At 45.6% G+C, this 26073-nt stretch overlaps 1 protein-coding gene across 2 annotated transcripts in view; it reads right to left on the minus strand.

Annotated features, from left to right (window-relative positions):
* Nucleotides 1–4707: 4707 nt before the first annotated feature.
* The window catches only part of CCDC3 (coiled-coil domain containing 3), a 104104-nt gene continuing 82738 nt past the window's right edge, over nucleotides 4708–26073 (minus strand). Inside the window, exon 3 of one of the 2 annotated variants that reach the window (XM_008002273.3) lies at nucleotides 4708–7131. In XM_008002273.3, the coding sequence (XP_008000464.1) occupies nucleotides 6868–7131 (264 nt within the window). In that variant the 3' untranslated portion in view covers nucleotides 4708–6867. The remainder of the gene's footprint in view (nucleotides 7132–26073) is intronic. The other variant, XM_008002274.3, reaches the window with a different exon arrangement.

Here is a 26073-nt window from a genome sequence, read left to right on the forward strand (position 1 = left end):
CCCTGGAGAAACACTTACTGGGACACCAAGAAGTGAGTTTGCCATGTAGCCATCTTATTGTATAGTCGGTCATTCAAGGTGGGGAGCCAATGCTACTATTGGAGGATGTTTTGCATGATCCTATAGTCCAGTTGAGTTGGAAGCTAGAAAGAGTTGGAAGCTAAAAAAATCTTTAGATACAGAACAAACAGTTTTGAATCATAGCAGTTCAACAGCTAGAGGATTTAGCCATGGAACTATTCTGGTGTAGGAGTTTTCTTGAGGCCAGACACTGACGAAACCCTAGAACCCAAGGAGTGATTGTCATGGCCCCTGCTTCTGGCCAGGGCTGAGGCAAGATGTGAGGCCAGGATGCAGAGGAAGAGGAGGAACCCTGAGTGGTGAAGAATCCATTGTCTCCTTCACTCCACACCTCCAGTTCTTACGATGCTGGCAGCCTCGGTACCTGATGCTACCATCTTCATCCCTTCATTCTTTCCTCGATGAGCATTTAGTTTGTGTCACAGTGTGCAGGCCATGAAGATCAGAAGTGAGTCAGCCACAAGCCCTGTCCTCATGGAGCTCAAAAATTAGTGAGAGGAACAGACACAAGAGCTAACTGGAAAGAAATGTGGTCTAGAACAAAAGCGTGCCCCAAATGCTATAGAATTACAGAGGGAGGAGTCATTGATTCCAATTAGGGGGTTAGGGAAGACTTCACCAATCAAGGTTTCAGTGATACTCAGTTGTTGCACAATGGTATGAATATGTTTAACACTATTGAACTGCACTCTTCAAAATGGTTAAGATGGTAGTTTTATAGTGTGTGTTTTTTTAAACCGCAATTTCACAAATTGATACTTAGCAAAACTTTCCAGTTGGGCTTAGGCTGGATAGCCCCTGTCTTCTCAATAGCTATCCACTTCTAAACTATAATATTTTAAAGAATTACGAAAGTTGCTTTGAGGAATGAGAACCACGATAGCATTTGGGCAAGATTTTTAAACTTGAGTAGGATTTTCTCAGATAGAGGTGGACAAAGAGAGGCCAAGTAAAAGGTAGAGAAAATGGTACAAGTAAAGACATTGGTGCTGGGTAAGTTGCATCCAGTGAGGGTTTATATTGATGAAGGGTAGGCAGGAGGAACTGAAACGATGATTTCCTTTTATTAAGATAAAATTTGCATTAAAAATTCACCATTTTAACCATTTTTAGGTGTATAATTAAGTGGTTTTCAGTATATTCACAGTGTTGTAAAATACTACTGCTATCTAATTCTAGAACATTTTATCACTCCAAAAGAGACCCTATACCCACTCCTCATTCATATCCAGCACCTGGGAATTCCTAATCTACTCTCTGTCCCTTTCTTTTTCTCCTCTCCTTCTGGAACTCTCAATATGTGTATGTTGGTCCACTTGATAGCATCCTATACATCTCTTAGGCTCTGTTCATTTTTCTTCATTCCTTTTTATTTCTCTTTCTCAGCCTTGTTAATCTATACGTTCACTGATTATTCTGCTTGTTTGAATCTGCTGTTGAACCTCTTGAGTGAATTTTTCAGTTATTTGTACTTTTCAACTCCAGATTTTCCTTTGGATTCCTTTTTATAATTTCTATCTTTTTGCTAATATTCTCCATTTGGTAAAATATTATTCTCCTGGTTTGTATTTTATTTACTCTTTATCTACTTTAGCATTACTAACAAACTGAAGTTCCAGGGTTTTCTCTTAACCTTCCCTGACACAATAACCTTAACCCCATGGTTCAGAGAGCCATTGTGGGCATCTGCCCAATGTCAAGAATGTCTATTCTGACTACTTACTCAGGAGCTGGGGAAAAGAGCCACAGAATGGGTTTACAGACTCGTGAGGCTTAATGTGAGGTGGATTTGTGCCTGAGCACCATTTACTCTCTGACCCCCATAAGCATCCCCTCTGTTGTCTCAGTAAGAGCTCAGCACCAGTATCAATAATCTCTCGAAGGTTTTAGGATTTCCTTTGCTGTGGTGCACAGTTACACTGGTGAGCATCTGAAGCTCCTTTCTAGTAAGTATAGGAAGATCTATAGCATCCTGTAACGTTACCACAATGCCTTTCTTCAAGAGTTCCTGACCTCCCTTTGATCAAGGGGCTCTACGAATTCTTAGGTCTTGGAACTGGTTGAAGGGCCATGACTTTCCCAAACATGTAGGCTCAAGTCAGGCTTCTGTCTGCCAGATCTAGATTTCTCTTTTTTTGAGAGTCTTGCTTTGTCACCCAGGCAGGAGTACAGTGATGCAATCTCGGCTCACTGCAACCTCTGCCTCCCAGGTTCAAGTGATTCTCTTTTCTCAGCCTCCCAAGTAGCTGGGATTACGGGCACCCACCACCATGCCTGGATAATTTTTCGTACTTTTTTTTAGTAGAGATGGGGTTTCACCATGTTGGCCAGGCTGGTCTCAAACTCCTGACCTCAAATGATCTAACTGCTTCAGCCTCCCAAAGTGCTGGGATTACAGGCGTGAGCCATCATGCCTGGCCTAGGTCTCCCTCCTTCTTTCCCACCCTCCCTCCCTCCCTCCCTCCCTCCCTTCCTTCTTTTCCACCCTCCCTCCCTCCCTCCCTTCCTTCTTTCCTTCCTTCCTTCCCTCCCTCCTTCCTTCCTTCCTTCTTTTTCCCTCCCTCCCTCCCTTCTGTCCTTTTCTTTTCTTGCCTTTCTTTCCTTCCTGCCTTTCTTTCTTTCCTTCCTTCTTTCCTTTCCTTTCTTCTTTCTTTCCTTCTCTTTCTCTTTCTTTCCTTTCTTCCTTCTTTCTCTCTTTCTCTCTCTCTCCTTCCTTCCTTCTTTCTTTCATCTTCCTTTCCTTTCCTTTCTTTCTCTTCCTTCCTTTCTTCATTATTTCCCTCCCTCATTTGCTCACTCTCTGTTGCTCTCTCTCTCTTCTTTCTTCTGTCTTTCTTTCTGGTATACAAATCAGTCCAGACTTTCCTAGGAGGTCCATCTGTTTTTCAGTCCTAGGAACTCTATGATCTACCATTTGGATGACTTCCTTGGCACTGCTTCCTATTACAATGACCACATCCACTTTGTCTCTGGAAGTTGAGCATGGCTACATGGTGTTTGTACCCTAGGACCCCATAATCCACACTGAGTTCAGGGACCCAAGTTAATGGCAGCATCTCCCACATTTACCTCTAAGCTTCCAAGTATGACTGCCTCTGTGCTTTTCAAGGATGCCGACACATGATACTTTCTAAAGTGAATGTGTTCCAGGTCTTCTCAGGTGTCAAGTTAGGAACTAGCTGACTGAGTTGCAACTTGAACCTTCCTGTCTCCCTAATCCTTTGGATCGTTTTGTCTAAATGATACCTAGCAACTTCTGGCATCTCATTTTCATTCAGCATAGGTTACCATTGAGTCCATAGTTCAAGTAACTGAGCAAGAACCACCTCCAGCTGCCTGAGTGAGCTAGTACATTGAATCCTGACACTATCAAACACACCCATATAAATAAATTCTGCACACTCTAAATTTAGGTTTCCCCTTGGCTAATCCAGGAAAGACACTAAGTATCCATTCCCACCATATAACCCTTAGGCTTTAACCACTATAATTTGGCAAAATCTAGAAATTACTTTGGTGTGTAAGCAGTTTTCTGAGTGTGACTTGGTGAATTTCCCTATGTCCAATTAATCTAATTATATATCTAGAGGTAAAGATGGAATGGTATCATGGGCAGGGGCAGTTTCACGGGCCTTTGACCATGCAGTCACACAGAGCATTGTGCTTCAGAGGGTCCCACACTTGGTTTAATGCTTTGCTGTTGCTTCCTTGAAATTCTCAGTTTTTTAAATAACAGGCTCTGAATTGTCATTTTGCACTAGGGTCCTGCAAATCATGTAGCTGGTCCCGAGAGTGGAGCGTGAAGACAACTGGGCTCTTTACACAGAGTAAGTATCTCAAGAAAGGCCATGTGTGGTCCTTAAGCAAGGTAAGGACAGCTTCATCAGACAGGGAGGGAGCTGCTGTTTCTGCTAGCAGGAAAGCCCAGTAGGGTTTATGAGTTGAGGGGAATTGGACTGAATATATCTATTAAGATTTTTGAGGTCCCCCTCATTTCCAATGAGTTACTGAGATTCTTCTATGAGTTCTGGTAAGGCTGTGACTTCAACCTAAGTTGCCCTACATCTGATGTTTGGCTATGTTGGTTTTGTGGTTAAATAAATGGACTTTCTGGGGTTTTTGGCCATGGCTTAGGTCAATAATTTTTTGTTTGTTTTGTTTTGTTTTGAGATGGAGTCTCACTCTGTTGCCCAGGCTGGAGTGCAGTGGTACAATCTCGGCTCATTGCAACCTCTGCCTCCCAGATTCAAGTGATTCTTCTGCCTTGGCCTCCTGAGTAGCTGGGACTACCTACCACCACGCCCTGTTAATTTCTGTATTTTTAACAGAGACAGGGTTTCACCATGTTGGCCAGGCTGGTCTCAAACTCCTGTAGGTCAAGAATTTAAACCCATGCTAGCTATGGCCCACATGCTGCTATCTTGATTTCTGGAAACTGCAGTTTGAAGATTCTAGACTCTACCTGGCTCTTGTTATGTGAGTTTGGAAGTCTCCTGGGCTCCTTGTACCACAGAGGGAAAGTAAACAATGGCCTGGATCTCGGAGATAGTGTCCAGACAGGCTGGCTACAGGGAGTCAAGGTCTGAGTAATTATTAGAGTGTGAAGCATAATATATTCCTACAATTAACAGATGACACGGGCAGCAGAAGATGACAGTGCAGCAGATAACAGGGGTCTGGGGAGTCCCCTTTGGCAGCAGATCTCAGTGTGCTTTTCTGAAGACATCGATTAATGTCGCTGCTTGTCCCTCGTGAGGAGCCAGGCAGGAGAACACTGCTTTTCTGCAGGTGTGTTGAGAAACGGAAACCTCAGGGCGAGATGGGGTGAGACTACATCCAGACAGGGACGGCAGAGCAGGCTTGAATTCAGGTTCCTCAGTGCCCCAGGTGTTACTCACAGGCATTTCCCCAGAGGATCTAAATCGCTTTTCCAGGCCAAAGCTGGAAATCCTGAAATCTCCCTGACCCAAAAGAAACACTCATCATCTCACTGTTGTGGTTGAAATTGCCGCTCGTATTTATTGCAAAAGCAGAACAGAATGTACCTGTAGGGGTGCAGCTTCCACGGTTCTCCAAGCACGGGCTGTACATTATCCTTAGGCTGACCATTCCCTTGCAGGGGAGCAAAACTGCTTTGAGGAAGTGTCCCCAGTAGGAATACACTAGAAGACGCACCTGCTATTACACCACGCTCTGGAGAATACAGCTAATGAAGTGGTGGCAGAAGCTTGGCTGTGTGAGTGCCCTGGGGTAAAAGTCTCTCTTCTGTCCAGTCCAGAGCAGAGCAGAGACTTCTCCCCCTTGGATAGCAGCCTGCCACCAAGACTCAAGCAGCATAAGACTCATCTCGCCAGACTGGCTGTCAGAACAAGAAGCACCCAGCTTTCCTACAGGCGGAAGAGTGGAAATCTGACAGTGCCTGTCATTTCCGGTGCAGAGGACAGCATCACCAGGCCCTGCAGTGTCTGGGTGGTCTCTGGGGGGCAGATCCTGATGAAGGGCCAGGAGCCTTTATCAGTGGAAAAGCAGGGAAGGGCCCTTGTTGGGTTGAAAGGCCACGATCAGAAGATAACCCAGGAAAGGCCACTCAGTTGACTTCTTAATCACACAACTGGGACCTGCTCAAATGTGCCTGAGCAATAAGTAGAGTGAATACTCTCATGTTTACTTATAGTACTGTCTTAAAAGTGTTCTTTCTGGAAAGGCGAAGAAGTGCTTTGGTGGTGTAAGGAACGGACATAAGGAGAAGTGCCCTGATGTACAAATATTCCTATTGGAACAAACAAAATTTGTTGGGGGAAAGTGTTTGTATAAAGAAGAGATTGGAATGGCTGGAATAAGCCCTTTGGGAGCCTGGCTGGGAGTGAGGTCACGTCACCCGATCCCAATAGGTAAGGAGGTGTCTTTGCAGAAGTTCACAGCGTCTTGGGGCACCTCACTTTGAATTCAGAGACATTAGAAAACAATTACTAAGCAAACAAGAAGTTAGATGATAGCAGTGGCTGAGAGATTGCTCAGGTTCTCTCAATTTAGGAAGCAGTTTGATGACCCATGGCAGGCCGATCAAGGCACTTGCCCCTGTGTTAACAGGACCCATAGGTATCATCTTCAACTCGTCGTAGCTGGTGTTGGAAATCAGGTATCATTTATCTTGTTTAATTACCTGCTGCCCTGCTCCTAATGCAATTCCCTCCCCTGTGATGAGCTTATTAAGTCTTCACCTGCCTCGCTGGAAGGAAAATGCTGGCTGGATAGGGAGGCCCTGCACGTGTTGATTTTCAGGCATCTCGGGTACAAGGCCACCATCCCCTTCCAAAGATGTACAGTAAGGTGCCAGCAGGTTCGAGCACTAGCGTCAGCTCACTCATCAGGACTAGTGGTTGTCCTGGACTGGGGAGCTCAGAACCACCCTGATTTTCTTCTGAAATAAAGGCTCAGCACGTTGATGTCTTTTACACTAGAGATTCTAAAGTGTTCTCTCCCCAGTCAGGGTTCTTTCTAGGCCGCTCTGCAGGCGAGCACACAGCACTCAGGGATCCCGCTGCTTCTGGACTGCCAGGCACTGTGTCTGGGATCAGGCCAGGAAGGGGCAGCGCGTGGGGTCTGACGTTGAGGCCAGCACCCAAGGGGAAAGCAAGCCTTGCATTTTATCCATTTAGACTCTACCAAATGCGTGATTAAAAACAAAAACTCCTACAACGCTTGGAACAGCTGCATGTACAAAACCTCACTCATTCTCAATTATCGCCAGGATTGGCCCTGCACACCCGGCAGCCCCCGGGCCCGTCACCCGCGCAGGTAGGGGGCGCGCACGGGCCCCCGGGCGTTGATGTGCGGCAGCGCCCCCGCCGCCAGCTTCTCACTGAGTTTCTGGTTCGCCAGCTCCAGGTGGCGGCCCTTCTTACGCGCCTGCCGCAAGGACCTCTTGACCTTTTTCACCCGCTCCCGGAGCTGCCGGTTGCGCTTCTCCAGGGTGGCCACTTTCTGCTGCAGCTTCTTGACGTGGTCCTCCTCCTCAAACAGGGCCTTCTGCACCGAGGAGCACATGAGCTGGAGGCAGAGACAGCGTGCAGGGAGAGGAGGTGAGTCCCAGAAGCTTCCCCAAGTGCTGACAGCAACACAGACCCCGATTCCCCACCCCAGGATGGGGATAAACCCCCGGATGTCCTTGTCGGTGACATTCCCTGCCTTCCACCCTGTGAATCCCGCCCTCGCCTCAAATATAGAGCCTCCGTTTTGCTTTCCATACTTGGCTTCCTTGGAAGATGTCGTTTTCAAAGGATATTCTGAATTTTTGTCATGCATAGCAAAAAGGAAAGAGCCCCGCTTTGGTAAAAGACCAAAACCAGAAATGCACAGAGAAGGTGGACAGTCCTGGGGATGGTGGGGGGGGGGGATATCAGGTGACCTAATTAACAAAGGCTCTGATCAATGCTGGCCTGTCCGACTGAAGGGAGGGGTTGCCTTCGGCAAAAAGGGATTCTGTTTGCTCCCTTCAGCTGGGCTGGCCAGCACACAGAAGGTGGATAGTTCACAGGAAAGAAAACGTCAATATCTCTTAAACGTATTAAAAGATGCTTAGCCCCACTCATAATAACAGAAAAAAAAAATGAAAGACACAGTGAATTACTCTTTCTCCCATATTGGCAAAATTTCAGAGTCAGGATTTGGGAAAACAGGTGCTATCATACTGGGAGGAGAGTGTTGATTTCTATAAAGACCAATTTGGCTCTGTCAAAATAACTGCATATACCCTCTGATCTGGTAATTCTGGGACTCTCTCATATAAATACTCTCATATGTGCAAGCTGCCACATGTGCAAACATTATGGCATTACTAAAAGATTGGGAACAAAAATATCATCAAGAGAGGTCTGGTTCATTAAATTCTAGTGAATCTATACAATGCAAAGGTCTGCCGTTTTTAAAGGAACAAGACAGCTCCGTGTGAATGGTGGCGTAGCAATGTGTAAGTGGTGTTCATATTGAAAAGCTGTGCAGAACAGTGTGTATAGTGTGATACTAAGAGTGTGAAATATGGCACCCGTCTGTGTCTGTTTAAATATGCATATACTAGCTCTGGAAGCATATGCAAGAAACGGGTAAGGATGGCTGTATCCAGGAAGCAGGACAGGAGTAAGAAGATTTATTTTCACTTTTGTACGTTTTGAATTTTGTATTTCATAGGTTTGGCTGTGTCCCCACCCAAATCTCATCCTGAATTGTAGCTCTTATCATCTCCATGTGTCATGGGAGGGACCCAGTGGGAAGTAATGAAATCGTGAAGGTGGGTTTTTCCTGTGCTGTTCTCGTGACAGTGAATAAGTCTCACGAGATCGGATGGTTTTAGAAAGGGCAGTTCCCCTGAACGCTCTATTGGCTGCCATCATGTCAGGACATGACTTTGAGCCTGTTCACCTTCCACCACGATTGTGAGACCTCCCTAGGCATGTGGAACTGTGAGTCCATTAAACCTTTGTAAGTTACCCAGTCTCGGGTAGGTCTTTATTAGCAGTGTGAGAACGGGTTAATATAGTAATAAGGCTGGCATTTCCTTTATATGTGTGTGAACCTATATATAAAAAGAGGTATTCTCATCTCCAGTCTTTCTCCTCCCACCCACTTTACCTCATCAAAAGCTACACTCCCAAAGAAAGACTTGAGCCTCAACTTTCCTCTTGCTTAGAAATCTCCATCAAGTCGGGCCGGGTGCGGTGGCCCACGCCTGTAATCCCAGCACTTTAGGAGGCTGAGGTGGGCAGACCACGAGGTCAGGAGATCAAGACCATCCTGGCTAACACGGTGAAACCCCGTCTCTACTAAAAATACAAAAAAAAAAAAAAAAAAAAAAGCCGGGTGTGGTGGCAGATGCCTGTAGTCCCAGCTACTTGGGAGGCTGAGGCAGCAGAATGGTGTGAACCTGGGAGGTGGAGCTTACAGTGAACCAAGATCGCATCACTGCACTCTAGCCTGGGTGACAGAGACTCCATCTTAAAATAAATAATAAATAAAATAATCTCCATCAAGCCCCACTATCTACACTGCAGGATGGTGGTGACTGGTGAAGAGCTCAGACCCTGAGACCAAGCTGCTTTGGTTTCCAGTCCTGCCTCTTACACTGACGAGTGACCTGAGACCTTGGGAAGCTTCCTAGGCTCAGAGTAGTGGACTCTGGGCTGCATTAGCCAGAACCCACTTCAGTACTAAAGGATTGATTTCCCCAGCTTCTTGGAGTGCTGCAGACTGATAGCCCTAAGCTGAGTCTCTCTCTGGAAACTGACCCTGGCCTAAGAGAGCTGCCCAAGGTCACGGCCCCTTCTTTGGAGCACCTGTATCCAATGACTGGTTGATACCAGTGTATGAAGACCAAGACCCCTCATCCCAACTTGGAAGATCTCTGAAGGGCAGTCCCCACTGCTAGGTGTCCTGGGGTAGGCCAGAGCCTTTGTTGAGACTGGATCACAGGTCGATGTCTGCCTCCACCTGTTCTTGCTCTTTTCCTCCCCAGGTATTAATCCCAGGAGCATTCTTGAAAACACCATCTACACCCTTTTTTTTTTTTTTTTTTTTTTTTTTTTTTTTTTTTTTGAGACAGAGTCTTGCTCTGTCGCCAGGCTGGAGTGCAGTGGTGCGATCTTGGCTCACTGCAACCTCCACCTCACGGGTTCAAGCAATTCTCCTGCCTCAGCCTCCCAAGTACCCAAGTAGTAGCTGGGACTACAGGCATAAGCCATCAGGCCCAGCTCATTGTTTTGTATTTTTGGCAGAGACGGGGTTTCACCATGTTGGCCAGGATGGTCTCAATCTCCTAACCTCGTGATCTGCCTGCCTCAGCCTCCCAAAGTGCTGGGATTACAGGCGTGAGCCACCGCACCCGGCCCACCTGCACCTCTTATTCCAAAGCCTCCATCTCGGGGAACCTGGCCACTCGCAATGGGATGATCATGGTTGTTGGATTTCATGAGTTTACTTGAAAAATGTTTAGAACCATGCCCTGGTGCACAGTCAACGTTCACTAACTGTTAGCTGTGATGATAGGATACAGTCAAATCTCCTAAAGCCTTTACCTTTTGTGATTGGACCCGGCCAACATCTCCAGTCTTACCGTTCTTCCTTCTGTTCCCACATTTTATACCCAAGACACACTGGGTCCCACCCGGCTCTTCCTCCAACACATCAGTGCTTTCTCATCCCAGAGGCTCTTCCTTCTGCCTGGAGCACTGTTCTTCCCAGCTCTGCCTGGCCATCTTGGAAGCCCTCTGTGGTCCCCTCTCGCGATGCTTTCCACCAGGTTTCCCTGTGTATGTAATGTGTCCCCTTCTCCAGTCTCTAAGGCACACTGTAGCTATTCACACCCACACACCAAGTACCTGGTGGCACTAGGAGAATGTGACTCAAGGGCCTTGACATTCAGAGGTCACAAGCTCCTGAAGGCCTGGTTCACATTGATTTTTGCATCCTTGCTGCCCTGGCTATTTTAGGCCTACAGTTAACAAAAAGGAGCCAAGTGGAATGTTCCAGTAATACCTGTCATGTAATAAGAAACTCTGGGCTCCCGGGGAAGCCACTGTTACAGGGGAGACCATATGTGCAACACTGCCCTCTTCTGGCCAAAATGAGACCCCCCTCAAAAAGATGGAAGGTGGGCATGGGAAATTCCTGGGAGAACTGACAGTATTTCTGTTGTCTCGTGGATAGATATTAGCTATGTAACTTAGGCTTTAATATGGCCAAGTACCAGACTGAGCACTGTATACTGACACTCCCTCATTAAGTCATGAGTTTTCTACAAGTTATGGTAGATTCTTCAACCAAGAACAAGACAAAAAAGTCCAAAGTCCATGACAGCAAGAGTATTGGGGTTTTGGAAGGCTGCTTGCTCAAATATTCAAAGAATAGAACCCAATAGTGGCTGTAACATAACATCAAAGAGGAGTTGAAGGCAGGCTCGATGATGGTCTTCAGAAGCTGCGTTTAAAAATCATGAAAAATAGAGGAGGATGCTGGGACTTGAGTGATCACGTGTTAAGAGTTCTAAGACACAACATTCTTCACAGTCAGCCCTCGACTATGGACACAGCTGTTCTCCAGGGGAGCAAGAGGATGAATTTCACCTCCAGCAAGACTTAGAGCCCAGACAAAAGGATGACCTTGACCCAGGCTGTCAAAACCAAGATGGAACAGATGGACGCCTTGAAGTGCATCTGTGTGTGTATCTGGAGGGAGAGGGTCACTGAGATGGGAATGATAAATACCCAAGCAAAGGTGAATGTGCAAAGAGCAGATGGGATGAGTGGAGTTCCTTAGTGAACATGCCATTCTTTGGTCCTCATGGCCTCTAACATGGGTAGGGTTTGAGTAGGAGCAAAAGACATCAAAGGACTCTAGTAAGGTATCCGATATGACCAACATAGCACAGCCATGACCCAGGAGAGCAGGCAGGTCTGTATCTCTGCAGCAAAGTGGGCCATGCCTCTGAGTAGGGGGAGTCTGTGTCATGTGAATTGAGGCTAACGCAAACCAAGCCACTGCCAAGGGAGCGGATGAAGCCGGTGGAGCCCTCCGCCATCCCAACTATTGCCTCAAAAGAAAACCCTGTATTTAAGAAAGCAAGAATTTCTAGAGGAGAGCTGTGCTTTCCAAAATGTGTGTTTCTTTAAGAAATGCTCCTTTCTTTGGAATGCTTTCCAAATGAAATCCATCTCCTTTTAAAACTGCTTTAAAAAGAAAAAAGGTCCAGACATGCTATTTGCTGATTTTACTTTGTGGTATTTTTTGGTAAACTGAGAAGAGCAGGGAAAGGCCAGGCCAAGCTGAAACAGGTACTGCCATATTTTCTTTGAAGAAGAACCAAAGAGAAAGTCCTACAGGGCAGCCGGAAGCAACAGACTCCTCACAGGCAGGCCCTGCTCAGGGCTGCAGCACTCAGCGCCTCCCAGGTGCTTGGGTACCTTCGGCGTCAGGCATTCGCCTGTCCAGAGCTTTTGTCTGGAAGTTTCCATGTGGCCAACAGGATGCCTGCCTCAGGACAGATGGGAAGATTGCCCTGGGAGCCTGCTCTTTTATTTTCAAAAAGACAAACGTTAGGCTGGGATATCCATTCTTCCTTATCTATCTAAAATAACACTTTTTAAAACCATCAAAGCACACATTGATTGTAGAAAAACATTTTTTAAAAATATGGGAGTAACAAAAGGAAAATCAAAATCAATGATTCTATGGTACAGAGATAATCACTGTGGACATCGTAATCTATTTCTTCCTAGTGTTGTTTCTATGGGTGTAAATAGCTAACTATTTCAAAGAAAACTGGAGTCCTGCTGTTACTCGGTTTTCTGTTCTAATTTTTCCCCCTTTTCATTTTATCATGACTGTTTTCCAGTCATCGGTCTGTACACTTCCCATGAGTATTTCATGGGAGCTGGAGAAGGGAGCATCTGGTGGTTTCACCTGGCCACGAGGCCTAAATCATCAGGCAAGACTGGCTCACTAGGCCGGGCGTGGCAGCTCATGCCTGTAATCCCAGCGCTTTGGGAGGCTGAGGTGGGAGGACTGCTTGAGCCCAGGAGTTTGAGACCAGCCTGGGAAACACAGGGAGACCCCCATCTCTAAAAAACAAAAATAAAAAATAGCCCAGCATGGTAGTGCTCACCTGTGGTCCCAGCTATTTGAGAGGCTGAAGCTAGAGGATCATTTGAGCCTGGGAGGTCAAGGCTGCTGTGAGCCATGATTGCACTAGTACACTCCAGCCTAAGTTACAGAGCAAAACCCAGTCTTAAAAAAAAAAAAAAAAAAAAAAAAAGACTGATTCAGGCTCACTAGTTATTAATCCCCTTCTATCCTTAGGACCACAGGCCAACGGGGAGGGATGGCAAGATAGGTGCTTATGCATCCATGAGACTGAGTGGCCTTAACATGGCCTTTTTTGGTCACCTGTCTCCAGTTATGGGACAAATCCATGGAGAGCTCTTCACCCAGGTCTCTACCTGAAGTCTTCATATAAGTTTTCTGGTTTCCCCGGGAAGCTCAGGTGTGACAAAGTTTCACAATCAACATCTTGAGCAGTTAAGGAATTATATCCATGATACCATCTAGAGTCACCTCTGTCATTTCCGAACGGTTTGGCTTCCATGTATTCATTCATTCTGGCAAGAAGCATTTATTCTGTGCCTGGTGCTGTATGATGCAGAAAGTCTTCCCCAGTTATTCTGCAATATAGCAAGTTTGTATCAAGCTAAACAAAAAGACAGTACTTTTTAAAAAAACTGTCTCGTGGCACCAGACAGACCAAAGAGTCACCAAGAGGATTCTTGCCTTTCACAGCTGCTTTTAATTTAAATAACCACCTATAAAGACAAGACAAAGTGTACTTTCTGAAATGTAAAAATATAAGGGAAGAACAATCCAAAAGCAACAACACAGATGAATAGCTTGCCTTTTTAACACTTTATTCCTGTTCTCGGGATTCAAAAATGAGAAGGAAGGAAAAAGAAAACCCAGAGCAGTGATCAGGAAACGCTGGCCTATGGGCCCCCTGCCTGTTTTTGTGAATAAAGTTTTATTAGAACATAGCTATATTCATCAATTTATGGTTTGTTTGTGGCAGCTGTTGTGCTACCATGGCAGAATTGAGTAGCTGCAACGGCTGATTCCACAAAACCTAAAATCTGGCCCTTTACAAGGAAGAGATGCTGAATCTTAATCTCAAGAGGGGCTCAAGGCAAACGGAGGTGGGAATTGGATGGGTTTGGAGGGCAGCTGGTCTATAGGCAAAGAATGGATGAAGGGCAAAGGTACTGAAAAAACACCTGGTGCCAGAGACTCCCAAGAACCTCACTGCCCACATCTCACCCTTTACCCACCACGTTCGGACGCTGGTTTGTGATGATGGCTTTGGCTGCCAGGTCATGGTTCAAGGTCTCCATGATCCTTGTCAAAGGTCCCATTGACTCCATCTCAATGTACTGCAGCCAATGTTTGCAACTGGCTCCAGGTGGAAATGAACAAACCAGCTCTTCCCAACACAACTGACCAACTGTTTCTAAAATGCATCCCTTGACATGGGACAGATGTGCCTAGAGCCTGCCCCTGTGCCCTGCTTGGGAACATCAACTCTCAGTGTGGAGAAGGGTCTGTAGGGGATTGCTGTGGTCCTGCAGTTGGTTGGTTAATTCTGAAAAGTTTACATGGCGCTGTGTTTTCTGACCCAGTGGAGGGCAGAGGCCAAGATCCCTTCATCATCTGCATGATTCAGGGACTCTGGGGAGCTTGATGGGAAGCCACTGGGCCTCCACCCACGTCCTCCAGTGTCTTTTGGCCTTTTCCATAAACAGGTTGGAAATGCAGCTTTGTTCCTCCATCCTGTAAAACCCTTTAGAGACAGAGATCTGTGAGGAGGTGGGCGGAGAGCCACATCTATGTGGAACAGTTTCCTGAATGACTCGACAGGACCAGGGTGAAGGATGCCCAGAGCTGCTGAGACAACTCCCAAAGCTGGGAAGTGACAGCAGGGCAGTTCTTCCGAGGACTGTCTGGAGGGACAACCTGAGATGCCTCTGGCTGCATGTGGCTTGGCAGCTCGTTCTCTGCTCCACCCAAAGTCAAAAGAACTGCATCCCTGGTGCCAAGAGCCCAAACCGAGGGAACGCTCATCCCAGGCTGTGGCTGGAGGGGAGGCAAATGAAGAGGAGGGTGGAGATGGATCAGGAAGAGGTTGGGGCAGGAGTTCTTTTTCCATGAGGCAGCACCCGGCCTAGCTGGGCCAGGCCATGGCAGCCTCTCTTGCGTCCGCTTCCTGATACTGCTCAGGGAGGAGGCAGCCAGGCAGCATGGGTAGGAAGGGGTTTTGGAGTTAGGCAACTCTGGGACTGAATTCTGCCTTAAAGGATTCCACACTCCGCGTACCCAGATACCTGTTAGAATCCACAGTTCAGGAAGCCCACTCAACCCCACCATCGGGCAGTGGGGTGTCCCTTAAGTCAATGAACCTGTCTTGGCTCAAGTCACCTCATGTGTACGATGGGCCTAATAATGCCTCTTCCCTAGAACTGCTCTGAAGATGAAATCAGATGATAAGGGTAAAGCATCTGATGTGGCACCTGGTGTGGGGTGAAGAACACACGAAGCTTTTGTGATTGTTGTTCGCCTGAGCTTGACCTTTGCTGCTGGAACTCCTCTCTCACCACTAGGTCCTCTTGAGTGTCTTATGATTTTTTGCATCTAATTCCTTCCACTGATCTCTGCTCACACCTTAACCAAATGATGACATTCTACTTCTTCTCCAAGTCTTGGTTCAAGAGTCACCTCCTCTGTGATGCCTTCCTGGTTCCTCCTGAAGTCTTCCTATAAGGAAGAGCCCTGTCATCTTTTCCTGGTTCCATTGTCAAGTTTATCACATAGGGCTCTAACTGTTGGCTAGCCTGACTCTCTCTCAGACTGAGTCCCTTGAACACAACAGCTCCATCTTTTCATTCTGGCATCTACACTTAGCATGCAGTAAGCACTTTTAATAAATGGATGAAGGGATGCAGGTTGAAATAGAAGCAAGTCATTTTCAATGACTCAAAAATGGACAACCAGTGAAGAAGCTGGAGCTACCTTTTAATGCTGGGGCTGGATTCACCATCATCCCTGTGAAGTTCCATTTCCCAGGAATAAAGTTAGTTTTGCCGGGTGTGGTGGCTCACACCTGTAATCCCAGCACTTTGGGAGGCTGAGGTGGGAGGATCCCTTGAGGTCAGGAGTTTGAGACCAGCCAGGCCAACATGGCAAAACCCCATCTCTACTAAAAGTACAAAAATTAGCCAGGTGTGGTGGTGGGCACCTGTACTCCCGCTATTCAGGAGGCTGAGGCAAGAGAATCGCTTGACCCAGGAGGAGGAGTTTGCAGTGAGCCGAGATCACACCACTGCACTCCAGCCTGGGCGACAGAGCAAGACTCTGTCTCAAAGAAAAAAAGAAGAAAGTTAGTTTTGACCATTTGTTCTGGTAAGATCTGGGAGCTGGATTTAAGGAGCCCTGAACTTGGTGCATTTTCCTTACTTTCTTTTCTGCCTGCCCCCACCTGCCCATCCCCTGCTGACTAGGTTATTTTGTACATCCCCATATGAAATCCCTTAAGAATTGTGGGACATGACACAGATGAGAAAAGAAAATCCATCTTGGGAGGGGAGATGCTAGATGATGGAAAACCTGGGTAACTGCAGGAGAAGGGATCACATTTCAGAAGCTGGGGCCAGGGCCAGCCCTGCTGAGAGTTGGATTGCAGTAGCAGCTGGATGTGGGAAGGGAGGGCGGGGGGGACAAGATCTTAAATGGCCAGGGGTTAAGTCCTGTTGATGGCCCATGATTAAAACCAGGAAACACTGAGCTGTCTTGAGTGAATTGCCTGCCATCAGAGGAAAGGGGGGTTTATTAGCTAAGTTCCACTACAGAGATCATAAAGCCATGTCTTCAGATAAATCTACTACAAAGGTTTCCCAAAGTGGAGTCTCCAGGACACTCATTTCATGAGATGTTTACATGGGGACCAAAAGGGTGGCTCTGGTTAAAAAAGGTTCAGGAATGCTGCATATTATGGCTTCCTCTCTAATGTAATGCTTAGGATCAGCTGTGCACATTGGTCCGGCATTAAACCTCCCTAACTTTGTTTTACCCCAAATCTCATCGGCCTCTGGTGGAGATCTCCAACACGCAGCAAGAATAGACAACAAGAGTGAGTCTCTAGGCTGCTCAATTATGAGCAGCCTCCTGTGTTTCTCCCAGGGAGTTTTGCAAACATTTTCTCTTGTCTGTGATACAAAGAAGCCTGGGAAACACTAGGTCAAGGAATACTGATTTCAACTCTCAATCCTTTTTCTAGAACTAGCAAGGGCTAGAAGGGTACTGAAATCACCCTTGGCTAAGAACTGTGATTTTTTGTTTTTGTTTTGGAGACGGAGTTTCAGTCTTGCCCAGGCTGGAGTGCAGTGGTGCCATCTCAGCTCCCAGGTTCAAGCAATTCTCCTGCCTCAGCCTCCCAGGTAGCTGGGACTGCAGGCGCCCGCCACCACACCTGGCTAATTTTTGTACTTTTAGTAGAGACAGTGTTTCACTATGTTGGCCAGGCTGGTCTCAAACTCCGGACCTCGTGATCCGTCTGCCTTGGCCTCCCAAAGTGCTAGGATTACAGGTGTGAGCCACTGGGCCTGGCCAGAACTGTGATTTCTTAATGCTGACCACTGTCCATGGTGAGTGCAGAGAAGGCGTCCAGGTGAAGTGGGAAGGAAGATGTTCTTTTTTTTTTTTAGGTTCCCAGAAAATCCACATCACAGTGGATGCGGCACTGGTCTAGGTGCAAGGCTCCATCTACCTGGTGTCCTTGGACACTCATGGTCCTGTGAGTTACAGCATCTGAAAGACATCTTCCAACCTTGGATGCCTCTGCTTGTTTAGTCAAAGCCTCCTTGGGGGCACCTCAGTCCTTAGCCAGTCACGGCCAGTTAATTGTCTCCCATGAAAACAGCAGGAGGGCTATGAGGGCACTACAGCCTGGCTGATGCAGGCATTCCCTTGGGAAGGAAGAGTGCCATTCATGGTCTCTGGAATCTCGGGTTTCTGTAAAGATAAAGAGGTGACCATCGGCCCTCTGATGTGTGCTTAGCTTCGGTGGCATCCCAGGCTGCAGGGGAGGAAGGGCAAAAGGACCTGATGATGTTGTTTTCTCCCCACCATCCCCAGCAGTTGACCGGTGGCTGCCAGTGGGGTACCTGGGGGCCATGCTTTTTCCTGCCCCAACCATGGAGTGTGGGTGTGCCAACCCTGGCTGAGTGAGGTACACTGAGCCCCCCATCAGTGCTTTAAGCTCCCTGTCTTGGGTATTTGCTATTGCCCAAGGGAAGAATAGGTCATTGGTCCAGTCAAAGCTTACCCCTTGCTCTGTGGACCCCTGTGCTTGGTCCTGGAAGGGCTCTGAAGTCAGGCTCTCCCTTCCGACGTCAGAGCAAAGCAATGAGGCTGTGGAGAGTGGAAGGCTGAACCACGGACTGAGGCTGTGGAGAGTGGAAGGCTGAACCACGGATTGAGGCTGTGGAGAGTGGAAGGCTGAAGCTGAACCATGGACTAACAGTGCAGGGTACCAGGTCCCCCAAGGAGGGGGATCCTAGACAGGCACTGACCCAGAGCCAAAGCTGTCCTGCTCCCTCCCCATTGGTGCTGTCTACCTGACCCATCTCTAATCTAGTGCTGGTTTCCATGGGGTACTTTTCAGGGTCTAGGCTATTAGGTAATTAGGGGCCAGTCTCCAGCTCTTCAACTGAAAAAAGGCAGTGAAAGGCCAGGCTCCACCTTCTTCCTGAGGGCTGGGGCGTGTGCCTGGTATCCTCAGTACTGGCTGAAAACCCCAAGGGCTCCTGGCCATCCACCCTCCTGGGGAATGCGATGGGAATTTATGAGCTGTGATCGTGTTCGTGTTTACTTCTCAGAGACTGATGACTTGTCCACACAGCCACATCCAGGGCCTGCTTCAGCTAAGAGTCTGTTTATTTGGGAGAACTTATCAAACCCAGACACAGGCTTTTTTCTGCTACTGAACCAAGACAGGTGGCCCTAGAGCTGACTCTCCTTGGATTGGAAAGAGCCGGGGGTGCGATTTAGTAAGACCTTACTTCAAATGTGGTTGTGCCGCTTGCTGGCTATGTAGCTGTTTCCCTTTTTAAAGCAGAGATACTGATAATGAGAAAAAGTATGGTGTATTTGGTATGCCTTAAAGCCATTCAATGTCGACTGCAGTTGTTGCTACATATTGCCAGACTCAGTCAATAACCATATGTCCCCAAATAAATTCTCAGTTAATATTTTATTTGGTAAAAATATTATTGGAAAACCTATAAACAACAGATGACAAGCACAATGATACGTGTTTCTGCCAATTCAAGGATTGTCCTTCCTGGCTTGGTTTCTGGCACAAGTCCTTGCAAACGTGCAAGTTTCAATAACTAGTCAGAGCAAAAAAAAAAAAAAAAAATTTTTTTTGACACAGTCTTGCTCCGTTGCCCAGGCTAAAATATAGTGGCGTGATCTTGGCTCACTGCAACCTCCACCTCCCAGGTTCAAGTGATTCTTCTGCCTCAGCCTCCTGAGTAGCTGGGACTACAGGCGCCCGCCACCATCCCCGGCTAATTTTTTGTATTTTTAGTAGAGACGGGGTTTCACCATGTTGGCCAAGCTGGTCTCAAACTCCTGACCTCCAGTGATCGACCTGCCTTGGCCTCCCGAAGTGCTGGGGTTATGGGTGTGAGCTACAGAGCCCGGCCAAGGGCAAAATTTATATGTGGAAGGCAGCAGATTACAGAATCCTCCCCAGTGCATAGTTGCAGCCAGCCCCTGTGACATGAATATTATCTGTGAGAATTTTAAATATGTCTGAATTACCGTTCCATTTTATAAATGACCACAGTTATTCTTAGCGACTTCTTCAACAGTTTGCTGTTCCATCTTTCTGGAAGGCCATTCCATGACTCTGCAAGGCAGGTTCATTCTCATCCTGGTTCCCGTGTCACCTCTGCAGATATGTTCCCTTGTCACCCCATAAGTCACCTCTCCTAATGAGGCCGTTTCATAACCCTGCTTCTCTTCAGTAGCTTATAACATTGTTGGATTTCCTTATTAATGGCTAATTTGTTCTTTCTTCCACTAGACTAAAAATCTCTCGTTTTTACTGCCATAGCCCTAGAGTCTAATACCGTGCCTGACACACAGTGAGTACTCAACAGAGTCACTGCCGAATGAAATAACACATTCTAAAACTAATATATGCTAATGGTTTTTTGAAAATTATAAACTAATGAGAAACGGGAAAAAGTCACCTATAATCTCATCACTCAAAACTTGCATTTCTATTTTACTGGCATGATTTCTTAAACCTCATTATAAACACTATATTTAACATTTTAAAAATATTTAAATTGACAAAATTTATATATATTGAATGTATACAACATGATCTGAAATATGTATACACTGAAATGGCTAATTAACAGATGTATTACCTTACCGTTTTTTTTTTTTTTTTTTTTTTTGTGGTGAGAACACTTAAAATCTACTTTTAACAATTTTCAAATACACATTGTATCATTATTAACTGTAGCCACCATGATGCCCATTAGATCTCCTGAAGTTATTCCTCGTACCTGAAACATTGTACCCTTTAACCAGCGTCTTCCAATATCTCCTTCCAAGTCTCTGGTAACCGCTATTCTACTTTTTGGTTCTTTTAGCTCATTTCTTTTAGATTCTACATGTAAATATTAATAAGATTGTGTGTACTGGTGCCTGGCTTATTTCACTTAATATCCTCCAGTTTCATCCATTTTGTTACAAATGACAGTATATCCTTTTTTAAGGGTGCATAGTATTCCATTGAGTATATACACATCATGTTCTTTATCAATTCCTTCATTGACAGACACTTAGTTTGATTCCCTATCTCAACTATTGTAAATAATGCTTCAGTGTAACATGGGAGTGTAGATATCTCTTTGACATACTGACTTTGGATGTATACCCAGTAGTGAGATTGCTGGATCATATGGTAGTTCTGTTCTTAATTTTTTGAGAAACCTCCATACAGTTTTCCATAATTACTAATTTACATTCCCACCAAGTGCACAAGCATTCCCTTTACTCCACATCCTCACCAACACTTATCTTTTGTCTTTTTGATAATAGCCATTCTAACAGTTGTGAGATGATATCTCATATTCATTTTAATTTGCATGTCCCTGATTAGTAGTGTTGAACATGTCTAAATATACCTGTTGGTCATTTGTATGTCGTCTGTCTAGAGGTCTATTTAGGTCCTTTGCCCATTTTTTAATCGGGTTATTGGCTTTCTTGCTGTTGGGTGTTTGGTTTCTTTTGGTTATTAACCCCTTATTAGATGTGTGGTGTGTAAGTATTTTCTTCCATGTTATAGGTTGTCTTTTCACTCTGTTGATCATTTCCTCTGCTGGACAGGAGTGTTTTACTTTGATGTGATCCTATTTGCATCTTTTCCCTTTAGTTGCTTATGCTTTTGTGGCCATACCCAAAAAATGATTGCCCAGACCAGTGTCATGAAGCTCTGCCCCTGTGTTTTCTTCTGGTAGTTTACAGTTTCAGGTCTATGTTTAAGTCTTTAAACATTGAGTTGATTTTTGTATATGGTGTGAGGTGAGGGCCTCATTTCATTCTCTGCACATGGACACTCAGTTTTTCCAGCACCATTTACTGAAGAGACTGTCCTCTCCCCGTTGCCTGTCTTGGCATCTCTGTTGAAAATCCATTGACCATACACATGGATTTATTTCTTGGCACTCTGTTCTGTTCCATTGGTAGATTTCTGTTTTTAGGCCAGTGCCATCCCACTTTGATTACTATTGCTGTATAGTATATTTTGAAATCAGATAGTACAATGCTTCTTTTTTTCCCTCCTCAAGATTGCCTGGCTATTCAAGGTCTTTTGTGGCTCCATATGAATTTTATGATTCTATTTCTGTGAAAAATTCCATTGAGATTTTGATGGGGATTGCATTGAATCTGTAGATCACTCTGGTAGTATAGACACTTTAACAATATTCTTCTAATCTACGAGCATGGGATATCTTCCCATTTATTTGTATCTTCAGTTTTTTCCATCAATGTCTTATAGTTTTCAATGTACAGTGGTTTCACCATTTTGGTTAAGTTTATTCCTGACTATGTTACTATTTTGTAACTATTGTAAATAGGATTGTTTTATTGATTTCTTTTCCAGATAATTCATTGTTAGTGCATATAAATACTACTGATTTTTGTGTGTTGATTTTGTATCCTCAGACTTTACTGAATTTGTTTATTAGCTCTAACAGTTTTGGGTGGACTCTTTGGGTTCTTTTTGTGTGTAAGATCATGCCATTACAAACAGGGACAATTTGACTTCTTCCTTTCCAATTTGGATGCCCTTTATTTCCTTCTCTTGCCTAGCTGCTCTGGATAGGACTTCCAGTACTGTGTTGAATAGAAGTGGTAAGAGTGAACATCTTTGTCTTATTCCTGATCTTAGAAGAAAAGCTTTCAACTATTCACCATTGAGTATGATGTTAGCTGTAGGTCTGTCTTACGTCGCCTTTATTGTGTTGAGACACATTCCTTCTATACCTAATTTGTTGAAAGTGTATCATTAAAGGAAGTTGAATTTTGTCAAATAGTTTTTCTGCATCTATTGAAATAATAAGGTTTTTGTCCTTCATTCCATTAATGTGATGTATCTCATTTATAGATTAGTGTATGTTGAACCATGCTTGTATCCCTGGGATAAATGTCATTTGATCATGGCAAATGATCCTATTAATGTGCTGTTGGATTCAGTTTACTAGTATTTTCTTGAGAACTTTTGCATCTATGTTCATCAGAGATTTTTGGCTTGTAACAGCCTTTTTATAGTGTTTTTGTCTGCCTTTAGTACCAGAGTGATGCCACGTACAGTGAGTTTGGAAGTATTCCTTCTTCAGTTTTTTGGAAGAACTTGAGAAGAATCAGTATACTTCTTTAAATGTTTGGTAGAATTTAGTAGCAAAGCCATCAGATCCTGGGATTTTCTTTGATGAGAGACTTTTTACTGCCAGTTCAATCCTCTTACTCATTATTGTTCTGTTCAAATTTTCTGTTTATTCATGATTTAATCATGGTAGGTTGTATGTGTCTAGGAATTTATCCATTTCTTGTAGGTTATCTAAATTGTTGGCATATGATTGTGGTAGTCTTTTTTAGTCATTTGTATTTCTGTGGTATCAGTGTAATTTCTCCTCTTTCATTTCTGATTTTATCTGAGTTTTTTGTTGTTGTTGTTTTGTTTTGCCTTTGAGACAGTCTTGCTCTGTCACCCAGGCTGAAGTGCAGTGGTGTGACCTTGGCTCACTCACTGCAACCTCTGCCTCCTGAGTCAAGTGATTCTCCTTCCTCAGCCTCCCAAGCAGCTGGGACTACAGGCACACACCACCCTGCCTGGCTAATTTTTTGTATTTTGTACAGCTGGGGTTTTGCCAGGTTGACCAGGCTGGTTTCAAACTCCTGGCCTCAAGTGATCCACCCACCTTGCCCTCCCAAAGTGCTGGGATTACAGGTGTGCATGAGCCACCACGCCTGGCCTGAGTCATCTTTTTTTACTTAGTCTAGCTAAAGGTTTGTCAATTTTGCCTTTTCAAAAAACCAACTCTTTATTTTGTTGATCTTCTGTATTATTTTTCTACTCTCATTTATTATTATTTCCTTCCTTCTAACTTTGGGCTTAGTTTGTTCTTCTTTTTGTAGTTCCTTGAGGTAACGTTAGGTGTTTACTTTTTTGATGCAGGCATTCATTGCTATAAACTTCCCTCTTAGAACTGCTTTTGCTGCATCCCATAAGTTTTGGTGTGTTGTGTTTACATTTTCATTTGTCTCATGATACTTTAAACATTTTTTAATTTTTTTCTTTGACCCATTGGTGTTTAGGAACATGTCACTTAATTTCTACATATTTGGGAATTTCCCAAAATTCTTCCTGTTGTTGATTTCTGGTTTCAAAGGATTGTGGTTAAAAAAGATACTCAGTAGGATTTCAGAATTTTTAAATTTATTATCTATCCTGGAGAATTCTCTGTGTGCACCTGAGAAAAATGTGCATTGTGCTGCTGTTGGATGGAATGTTCTATGTATGTCTAGTGGTCCATTCATTAAATGTCTTGTTTGGGTCATTTATTTTCCTGATTTGTTGTTTTTCTGTATTTTGCAGGGTGGGGTGGGGTCACTGACCTTCCTTAAAACAATTATTTTGAATTCTTTGTCAGGTAGCTCATAAATCTCCATATCTTTAAAGTCAGTTACTGCTGCTTTATTTTGTTCCTTTGGTGAAGTCATTTTTCCATGATTGTTCTTGTGGGTATAAGTTGGTGTTTGCACATTTGAGGAAGTAGAGATTTATTTCAGTCTTTGTTTCAGAAAGCCCTTCACCAATAGCCTGTCCAGAGATTCTGGGCAGGCTGTCTTGTGTGGTCACGGGTGGGTTTGCTACTGGAGTCTTTGGGTAGGCTGGCCTGGTGCCTGGATCCACTAAGGTGAACCTGTTAATTGGGACTGCGGAAGCCAGCCTGAAGCCTAGGTCCACAGAAACTGCAAAGGTATTGTAGTGGACTTTGACCCTGGATCTGTAGGGGCTGGCCAGGCCCTGGGACAGGCCTGGAGCCTCAGTCCATGAAGGCAACCCTTGCTCTTGGGACCATGGGTGCTGACCTGGCACCAGGGTCTGCTGGGTGGACCTGGGGCAGGTATGGAGCCTGGGTCCATGAGTGCCGAACTGGTACCTAGAACCATGGGGGCTGGTTTGGAACCTGGGTTCACAGTGGGTGGTCCTGGAGCCTGGGTCAAGGACAGGCCTAGCACTCGAGTGTCCTGGGACAGGCCTAAACCCCTGGTCTGCTGGAGAATAGCACTGCAGGGGCTGCCCTGGCACTGGGCAGGCTTGGAGACTGTCTTAAGATGCCAACCGGGGCCGGGCACAGTGGCTCACACCTGAAAGCCCAGCACTTTGGGAGGCCAAGGTGGGCGGATCATGAGGTCAGGCAACCGAGACCAGCCTGGCCAACATGGTGAAACCCCGTCTGTACTACAAATACAAAAAATTAGCTGGGCACGTTAGTGCATGCCTATAATCCCAGCTACTCAGGAGACTGAGGCGGGAGAATCACTTGAAACTGGGAGGTGGAAGTTGCCGTGAGCTGAGATCACGCCACTGCACTCCAGCCTGGGTGACAGAGAGAGACTCCATCTCAAAAAAAAAAAAAAAAATTGCCAGGCTGGGGCCGGGGTGCCAACCTGGTACTATGGTGGATTCAAAGCCTAGAGTCATGTGGACCAACCTGAGGCAGGAGAATCGCTTGAAGCTGGGAGGCAGAGGTTGCAGTGAGCTGAGATTGTGCCACTGCACTCCAGCCTTGGTGAGAGAGAGCGAGCGACTCCATCTCAAAAAAAAAAAAAAAAAATGCCAGCCTGGGGCCAGGGGTGCCAACCTGGTACTATGGTGGGCTCAAATTCTGGAGCTAAGTGGACCAACCTGGCTCAGATCTGGTCTGGAACCTGAAGTAAGCCTGAAGTCTGGGGCCAGGAAGACTGGTCTAGTACAAGGCTGGCCTGGAGGCTGGGTCTGTGGCTGCTGACTTGCTGAGTAAGGCTACAGGGGCCTGCCTGGTGCTGGGGTGGACCTGAAGTCTGGAGCCATGAAAGCCATCTAAGTGCTGGAAGCAGGCCAGAGCTTGGGGCTAGTGGGTTGGGCCCGGAGACCAAGTCCATTGGGCAGGTCAGGTGCCAGAGCAGGCCTTTAATGCCCAGTGCAAGGGTACCAGTCTGGAGTCTGGGGCCGTGAGGCCCTTGCATGGCACTGGGTTTTTCTGAGGCAGGCCCAGTGTAGGTCTGGGGCAAAGTCCAGAGCTCACTTCCCTTCCCTTCCCCCAAGTGGAGAGGATCTCTCTCCATACTGTGCCACTCGGGGTTGGGGAGGAGGTGATGGTGGAAATGTCCTTATTTCCATGCCACACTCAGATGCCGTAATCTCTCACCTGGTTTCCCTGGCTCTTGGGAAGGTGTTTTCATGTAGGGATAGTTGTGCAAACTGATTTTCTGCATGGGAGATGAGTGGTGAAGAGTCCTCTTTTGTCATCTTGCTGACATCCTACTTCTTGAAACACAGTGTCTTTTAGTGCGAATTTTGCTTTCTAAAATGTACATGGTATAAAAGCATTGCAACCCAAGTTTCATTATTCTAATGGCTGTAATAATTTCAGATGACTCTTTACCATAGTCCTTTTGTTGAGTCTGTGGGCTGTTACTGAATTTTGTACTTTTCTAAAGAATTTGACGTGCCATCTTTTTCTTTATCAGGATTATTTCTCTAGGACTGACACTCAAAAGTAAAATTACTAGAACTTACGAACATTTCTTTGAATTATGGCTTTATGTTGCCAA

The sequence above is a fragment of the Chlorocebus sabaeus genome, chromosome 9 (genome assembly GCF_047675955.1).
Source record: "Chlorocebus sabaeus isolate Y175 chromosome 9, mChlSab1.0.hap1, whole genome shotgun sequence".
Taxonomy (NCBI): Eukaryota; Metazoa; Chordata; class Mammalia; order Primates; family Cercopithecidae; genus Chlorocebus; species Chlorocebus sabaeus.